The 9,024-nt window shown below is 36.6% G+C and overlaps 1 protein-coding gene across 1 annotated transcript; it reads left to right on the forward strand.

Annotated features, from left to right (window-relative positions):
• The first annotated feature begins 341 nt into the window (after positions 1–341).
• Positions 342–3,520, forward strand: LOC149303216 (BTB/POZ domain-containing protein 3-like). The gene is made up of 4 exons (XM_089481544.1): positions 342–658; positions 834–924; positions 1,104–1,222; positions 2,488–3,520. Exons 1-4 carry the CDS (start codon positions 342–344, stop codon positions 3,518–3,520), a joined length of 1,560 nt encoding a protein of 519 aa, XP_089337670.1.
• Positions 3,521–9,024: the final 5,504 nt, after the last annotated feature.

Consider the following 9,024-nt stretch of genomic DNA (forward strand, 5'->3'; position numbering starts at 1 on the left):
ATCTGTGCTTTAAGCAGAATCTGATCTTGTTAACCTAATTCACAATAAGTAATGCAAATCGCTACGTGCTGCCTCTTATTCAGCGCAGCACAATAGATAATTCAGCTGCATTGAATCTTAACGGAAATTTGAAGGCAAACAAAACAGGAGACATGTTTGGAATATATTTATCACATCAAGTGCTGGATCAAACTTGAAGCCTTTTTTTTTTTTTTGTGCAACTTCAGAAAGGTCACCTTTTGCAGTCTGTAGCAGCTTCTTTATCACTAAATTAGGATTACAGGTTATTTCAGAGTATTCTGATCAGCCTAAGAGCTTCAGCTGCACAGGCTAAAACACTGATGGTCGATGCCATAGGGAAGAACATGAAATGTCTCACTTTTTTTTTAATGCTTCCAGAAACTGTAAAGAATCGGTCAAAAAAAGGCCCCAAAAAGGTAAATCCGGCCACCAGCAGCAAGTTACCACCAGTTTGCTATGAGATAATCACCTTAAAATCCAAAAAGAAGAAGAAGATGGCTGCTGAGATATTTCCCAGTAAGAAGCCGGCTAACAGCAACTCAAACTCTATGCAGCAATATCACCAGCAAAATCTTAACAACAACAACACTATCCCATCCCCGAACTGGCAAGGACTTTATGGCACCATCAGAGAACGGTACGGCCAACTATTTTACTTTCATTGCTTGGACCCTATTTTTAATGACCGGCTATTTAAAATTGGGGAAAGTAAATTAAGTTTTAGATTCCCTGTTGATGTAGGAAATCCTTGCACCATGCTGTGACTTGGCTGCTTGTGTCTCGATCCTTCAAACGTTTGCTTCTGATTTTAGAAATGCAGTGATGTTCAACAATGACCTGATGGCAGATGTACATTTTGTGGTGGGGCCACCAGGCGGGACCCAGCGGCTACCTGGACACAAAGTAAGCAATGGTTTTTTTTTATTGCTATGTTTAAAACCTTTATATGCTAATTGTGAAACTGGTTTTAAATGCTATGTATATTTTAATTTGTGTTATCCCTTTTTTATATCAAAAGGTGTATGTTCACATTATTGTGTAATATGCATGCATTTTAAACTTCATAATTTGCATGTCTTTAGTATGTTTTAGCCGTTGGAAGCTCTGTGTTCCATGCAATGTTTTACGGTGAACTTGCGGAAGATAAAGATGAAATTCGGATACCAGATGTTGAACCTGCTGCCTTTCTGGCTATGCTGAAGTAAGCATTAATCTTGGGTTACACTATTTTACCCATATGATTCAATATATTTTATTGTCAGGACTGAAGAAATCTGTTGTATATCTTTCACCAAACACAAATCTTATAGAGAACATGCTTTCTGAGTATTCCTCCGCTTTTTGGTGATATTGCTGTCCATCTAATTTACTTTCATTTAGTGAGTGGCACATTTAATACCATCTAAGAGTTAACAGCCTAGCATAGGATTTCTTTTATAGTCCCTCTTGGATACACTGCCTTCCACCCACCATCAAATTTGTGTTTGCTTCTTTTTGGTTGCAATTTTTTGCATTTAAGGAGAACCTGCTCATTTGGATGATTTTGATCAATTTCATATTCATTGTCCTTTCATAACACAACATAGCTAAACAACAACATAGCTCCTGCTGAATACTCGGTTCTTTTGATGTGAGTGGGTGATGATATTCTATGTCTTTAAGAACCACATATGTTAATTTTTAATGTTGATATGATGTATCCCTACTATGTTACTGAAACACTCTCTAGTGGCATATTGTATCGGTTCAAGTAGTGCCATCAACAATCCGAGCTGCATGTTAAAACAGTTTTAATGCTGCACTATACGTATAGATTGCACCATAACTGTCTGAGCGAACCCATTGCATACCATAGAAACAGAATTTGACAGCTGATGAGAACTATTTTGCCCATCTAGTCTGCCCGTTTTTCCTGATGTAGAGACTCAGACCTTAACCAGTCCTTGATCTCATCTTAGATTCAGGATAGTCATATACCTACCTTCATGCATGTTTAAATGTCACTATTTTAGGCTTTTCCACTTCTGCTGGGAGGCTGTTCTACTTATCGGCCAGCCTCCTAGTGAATTAAATCTTCCTTAAATTATATCCACACCTCTAGTTTTTAGTTTGTTCTAACATTTCTCCTCTGAAATAAACTTAACTCCTGTACCTATTTAAATGTTTCTAACACATCTTTCTATCTTTTTCCTCCAAGCTATACATATCAAAATAAAATGCAGGATCTAGTGATAACATAAATCATTGTTTTATTTAAACATGTTAACTCTGCTCTCGGGCTTTTAACAGTTAAGAATCATGAAACCGCTATTTATTAACAAGTAGGATCCTTTCTATTAATCTGTGTGCTGATGCCGTTATACTTTATAATATATATATTTGTATTCTCAGTGGAATGGGTTCCACACTGTTTCTGCAATATATATTCAGCTTTTTTTTTTTTTCCTTTCTTTCTGTCTCACCTAGGTATTTATATTGTGACGAAATAGACTTGGCCGCTGACACAGTTTTGGCAACTCTTTATGCTGCTAAAAAGTATATTGTCCCCCATCTTGCCAGAGCGTGTGTTAACTTCCTAGAGACCAGTCTAAGCGCAAAGAATGCATGCGTTCTACTCTCTCAAAGTTGCTTGTTTGAAGAGCCTGATCTGACCCAAAGGTGCTGGGAAGTGATTGATGCACAGGCGGAACTTGCATTGAAAAGCGAAGGCTTTTGTGACATTGACTTTCAGACACTTGAAAGTATCCTCAAAAGAGAGACTTTAAATGCCAAAGAAATAGTGGTCTTTGAGGCTGCTCTTTGTTGGGCCGAAGTAGAATGTCAGCGTCAAGAATTAACTCCTACTATAGAGAATAAGCGAAAGGTTTTGGGCAAAGCGCTCTACTTAATCCGTATCCCTACAATGGCACTGGACGACTTTGCAAATGGAGCTGCACAGTCAGGAGTTTTGACACTCAATGAAACAAACGATATATTCCTGTGGTACACCGCAGCTAAAAAGCCAGAGTTAGAGTTTGTAAGCAAACCCAGAAAAGGCCTGGTTCCTCAGAGGTGCCACCGGTTTCAGTCATGTGCCTATCGTAGCAACCAATGGCGCTACAGAGGTCGTTGCGACAGCATTCAGTTTGCAGTGGATAAAAGGGTTTTCATTGCAGGCTTTGGCCTCTATGGTTCCAGTTGTGGGTCAGCAGAGTACAGTGCCAAAATTGAGCTTAAGCGTCAGGGTGTAATACTGGGACAAAATCTAAGTAAATACTTTTCTGATGGCTCCAGCAATACATTCCCTGTCTGGTTTGAGTATCCAGTTCAAATTGAACCAGACACTTTCTATACAGCCAGCGTGATTCTTGATGGCAATGAACTGAGTTACTTTGGACAAGAAGGAATGACAGAAGTGCAGTGTGGAAAAGTAACGGTTCAATTTCAGTGCTCTTCAGACAGCACAAACGGGACAGGAGTGCAAGGAGGACAGATTCCAGAACTAATTTTTTATGCCTGACATTTTTTTTTATTATAAGGTTTGGTGCACTTATCATGTGTCTTTATAGTCCAAGAATGTATAAAATGTCTATTCGTAATTTAACATACAAGTGAGAAACACTATTTTAACTTAAGCATCTACAGTTGCAATAAACTTAACATTTGTAATTCATTCTACCATTTTTGAAATATTTGTATATATATTTTATAAATGTAAAGGTTTCATTCACTTAAGGCTTGCTTGATGAAATTTTTTTTTAATCAATCCATCCCACCTCTTGAACATAGACAATGGGTTTACTACTATACTGTGCACATACATGTTACATTCTTTACATTTGTAAATGGACTTGTGTTGTAAGATATGAGACCTGGTAACGAGACTTATTTTCTTCTAACGAGTGCATCACAGTAGAAAGACATATTAGATGCTGAACGCTCGTTTGACTTGGCACTGCTAAGTTATACTCGGTGTAAATTCCCCTGACCAAGCAAAAATTACAGATACATTTCAAATCTCTTGTGCGCTCAGTGAAACATTGTCAGAGGAGAAGATAAAATGTCCTTACCTTTGAAGAGACACTTTCATTAGGCAAAAAGGAAGGAGCTGGCACTACATACAAGAAAAAACACAATTTACAGTTTTCTTTCCACCTATTAATATTTTTTTCTCTGCATGTATTCTAACTATATGTTTTGGTCTAGACCTTGGAGCTGCTTCATAATAAATACTGTGCTTAAGATGCCAGCTAAGGAACCAGCAGCTTTCTTATTTCTTTAGTTTTTTTTAATCTATTGGCTTTTTTTTTTTTTAAGCTAACATTATTTTTCTAAAAAAAAGATATAAAGCACAATTGATTCTGTTGGTCATGCAACATTGGGACTTTTTCTCCTCCATCAGTTTGTACTACTATTAAGATCTTGCATGCTTTTAAAGCAATCTTTGTGGTTTACAGATTAAGGCTGCATTTTACCATCACAAAGCAACAACTGATCGAGAGATTCCTGCGTGCTATACCGCTGTACCTGATCTCTGCATCTTTTAATTTGATGCAATGGGCATGGTAAAGAGTTGACCGGCATAGTCTCTCCACAACCGTTATTGGAGCCGTCTGTTAGCGTAGCGTATAGTTGCATAACATTTCTTAACACTTTACCTGCTGCCTTCAGCGACAGATTGTGCATCTTGTAAATAGCTGCATAGAATCCATATTCTAACTCACGTGGGTAAAAAATGCCTTTTTGCACTTTAAACAATATTAAGTAAACGACATCAGAGCCCCGATGTAAAATGCTATGATTCTCAGTTGCTACCAAGGTTGACGGTTTCTGTTCTTTCAAATACAGATTGATCATTCTTTATCTGATGGTCTGCCATGCTAAGGAATGTGCCGCCTCTTAATGCGGGCAAATACCAAAAGTTTGCACTTTTGGAGATGACCCGAGAGCTAAGTTGGAAGCCAGTGACAAAGGAGACATAAAGTTACCTGTCATTATTTATCGTAAAACTGAAACTGCATCTATTAACAAATAACTGACGTTATATTTGCCTTTTTCGCATACCATGAACATTTTCAAATTCAAACTCTAAAATTTTAAAATTATTTTTGTTGAAATATATTACTGATGTAAAATTGTTGCTTGCTGATGTATTCTTCTATTGTGGTAATATGTTATAAAATGTCATTAAAAACTGTAATTTATTAGTACTACTAAGTACATTATGTCCATTTTGCTTGTTGTTTTTTGCCACTCGTAAAAATACCAGGCTACATTAGAAACAACAAAGTATAGAAATATGTTTTTCAACACAGATATCAGATTCTATAACTTGCCTTTAGCGTTTAGTAATTTATTTTCCTCTATTCAAATCCCGTATTGCCTAACTAAAAAAAAAAAAAAGCAGAAGATCTTCCTGGTTAACATTATCTTTAAAAGGGGTTATTGTTTTAAGCAACCCCATGGACACACTGAATTTGGATAAATGGACCGTATGGCATTGTGACACTTTAAATTTCTTTTTTTTTCTTTGTAATCTTTAAAGTAAATAGAAACTGCTAGTCTGTGTGGGTTTTGCTAATTCTGTGTTCTAATTTTCAAACTATTTTAACTCATTTAATTGATTGTGTAAACTAAAATATGACGTATCAAGGAAGAAAAATTCCTAGATTAAAAAAAAACAAACATCTTGGATATTGTATTTGCTTTCACAGTATGATGCAGAAACTTAGGGGGGTCCTAAGTTTAAAATCAAATTTTAGATTGTACTTTATATGGCATCAATATTACTTTAGCAAAAAAGTGCCAGATGTAATGCTTATAGCAGCAGGATTTTAAATAGCAAACAGTATGTGATAGATTAATTATTTAACTTAGGTTCGCCAGAAAAAATAATAGTTTGGAAACCAACTTGGCATTGTGTGTATGAAAATGACATTTGTATAATGCTATTTATTTCATTTATTTTTATTTGTTGCAAGTTAGTGGAACTATGCACTTCAACATGAGATATTGTATAAACATGAAATCCGAATCTTAAAACCGTTGCCTTTTAATACCTTATCCAGTAGTGCCATTCAATCTTTGTTAGATGGTGCACGTCTCTTTAAGAGGCTTAAATACACTCAAACAAATGTAGTCTACTACTTATTAAGGATTATCATCTCATTTTGTTTACTATTGAGTTTCAAATCTTCTTATCTCAGAGGAAAAGTCCTTTACCACCTTGGATCCCCTGAGAGTTTAGAAAGCAAATGAACAAAATATGGCTAGAATTTCTGTTAACTCTTACTGGTACAGCAGGGCTATACAGCTCTGTGGTCTGGAAACTTGCACCTTTGCAATCTGTAAGGATGATATTTAGACCAATTTATACTCTGGTGCTTCCATCATGGCTGCCCTATTTTATTTAATTTTTTACATAAAAACTGGATATCACAATGGCTAAGATTTTTATTTATTGTATTTGCTCTCTAACATCTCATTTAGTGTTCCCCTAATGGTTACATGTAATCTAACCTCAACCCTGACACACAGTATCAGATCACTGGGTTACCCATTTAATTCACCAAAATCATTGCTTAAAGTAATTTTTTTGCATATTTATTTAAAAAAAAAATAGAATGTCCCCTAACACATTGTTTGGACCAGAACTTTTCATCTTGGATAATTGTTTCCAATTCCATCACATCATTAGCCAAGTACAGTATCTGTGGTCTTGACTATAGAGGTCTTGCATGTGAGATGGTTCTGGGCATGTGAGATTATACTTTCTCTGAATCGCCCTGTTGCATTGCTGTTTCAAGCAGGCACATAGCAGATCCCGCAATATCCATTGCATCTGGGAATTGGTTGTATTTAGATGCTTAGTCTTTGAATTCGTGAGGCATAAAGGTATCATGAATCAGACAAAACCAAGGACAGATTCAAGTTTGAGTCTTTAGGTAAATGGGTAGACTAAATGGTTTAAATGTACCTGCCATCAAATTCTGTTTCCACATAATAGTGTAAATTATATCTGTTGCTATTTCCGTATCATACAAGAAAAGTAATAGATCCTGTGCATAGCAGTATCCTGATCGTATTAATCCATACTGTATAAAGGGTGACCTCCTCGCCGGCCCAAATTAAACATGTACTATGGAGTTTCCTGTGATCTATTTACAGAACAATAGAATATAAAAAATGTGTATGTTTCCCACCGGATTTTTGCACTTCTTTATAACTGACTGTGCCAATCATTGCATTCGATGCTCCACTACAGAGTTCTGAGAAAATGTCATGTCTTGGCACTCGACGGAAGGATGTACTGTACCGGGTCAACATACTATAGAGACTGTGCCACCCAGGCATAGAACTTCATAGTGTGAATGGACCGGTTGCAAAGGGGTCTCTTCATCCCTCTGACTAAGTGATGCAGTGGGTGCCTGATCATCCAATAGGGTGATCTGCCCCCATTAATAAAATCAAAGCAAAACACATAAGGTGAAAGAAAGTTAACCAATAAAAGCACTCCAAGGAGTTGATTCATAAATCAGAGGTTAACTAAACATAAGTGTATTTATTGATTAGGGGTCAATTTAAATTCTTTTCCAAATTACAGGATCAATCCAAAATACAATTCTTCCTCTTCCAGATCAGCTCATTATATACATTCACGTTAGCTTTGCTGTACATAGACCCGTTTTTGTTCCACAATACAAGGATTTTCAAGATTACATAACTAATACCCCAGTTTCTCTCTCCCAAAGTGATGCAATAAATTGATCAAGTTGAGTTTTGGCAATTAAATATTATACTATGAAAAACTTTATGCTGAAGACCTCATTGCAGACCTGTAATGTTTAACAGGTTAACATACCTCACTGTTACTGAAATTACTGTATCTCTAATTTAAAGGTAACAAACTGCTGTTAAATCCTTGAATGTAAATGAACATGTGTTGAATAAATGGTCTTATTCTAATTTCTGGCTTGTGAATGTGTTTTAATTATACTGCTTTTGGTACATGTGGCGATCGTGGCAGTTGCAGTATAGATGATGCTGCGCATGTCACTCAGTTTGAAACATAACCATATTGAGGGGATTTTCCTCTAGACTTTTTTGTATAAAAGTTTACAGATTACATGTAAAATTTTCTGAAAAGTATAAAAATGAGATATTACAAAACAACTACATGCCATTTACAGGCCATTTTTTTTAATTTTCTCTATAGCAGGGCTGGGCAAACCCTGGATGCCAGATTGCCATAGCGACTAGGAACAAATTCCATGGTTTTGCAGGACAAGAGTAAAAACTGGCCAGGGCTGCCATTGTGAATCCAGCACCCTATGCCTCCCTGCGGGTTTGAGGTGCCCAGAGGGGTCATATAATGCACGATCCTTCACTGATCCCCCTGCAGGAAAGCATAGAGTGCTGGATTCACAATGGCAGAAGATAGGCAGCGGCGAGCCAAGTCTCCACCAGGTGAGAAGGGGAGGAAGGGGGTGTAGTGTTTGTGTGTATATTTTAGTGTCAGTATGTGTGTATATGTATTTTGCTAGAGTCAGTGTGTGTGTGTTAATGTATAGTGTCAGTATGTCTGTTGTATTGTAGTGACAGATCAGTGTGAGCATAGTGTTAGTGTGAAGTTATATTATAGATAGTGTTGGTCAGTGTGTGTGTGTATAAGAGTGTGGTGTTAATGTGAATAGTGTTGTTTGTGTGTGTTGCAGTGTAGTATTAGCATGAGTGTGTATGTCAGCATAAGAGTGTTAGAGTGTGTGTATTAGAATATGGTATTAGCATGGGGAGTGAGGGGAAGCAGTGTGTGTATAAGTGTGTACTAATCTAGAAGATGATTACATATTTATTAGCACATAAAACATAGTTGACTGCACAGCATATGAGAGAGTTTGAAGAGGTCCAGGTACATGCCCCCAGTAAATAATATTTACTATGAAAACTTGAAATGTAATCTTTGGCAGGTACACTAAACACAAAGACAGGAATAATGGTTAAACTTACAAGCTTGAGTCTTTATGG

This window comes from Sceloporus occidentalis, unplaced genomic scaffold (assembly GCF_023333645.1).
Source record: "Sceloporus occidentalis isolate IW3139 unplaced genomic scaffold, rSceOcc1.0.p SCAF_15, whole genome shotgun sequence".
Taxonomy (NCBI): Eukaryota; Metazoa; Chordata; class Lepidosauria; order Squamata; family Phrynosomatidae; genus Sceloporus; species Sceloporus occidentalis.

Coding starts and splice junctions, on each gene's coding strand:
- LOC149303216 (XM_089481544.1), top strand. CDS start 342: ATGGTCGATGCCATAGGGAAGAACATGAAATGTCTCACTTTTTTTTTA. Junction 925..1,103: donor AGCGGCTACCTGGACACAAA/GTAAGCAATGGT, acceptor GCATGTCTTTAG/TATGTTTTAGCCGTTGGAAG. Junction 1,223..2,487: donor GCCTTTCTGGCTATGCTGAA/GTAAGCATTAAT, acceptor TGTCTCACCTAG/GTATTTATATTGTGACGAAA.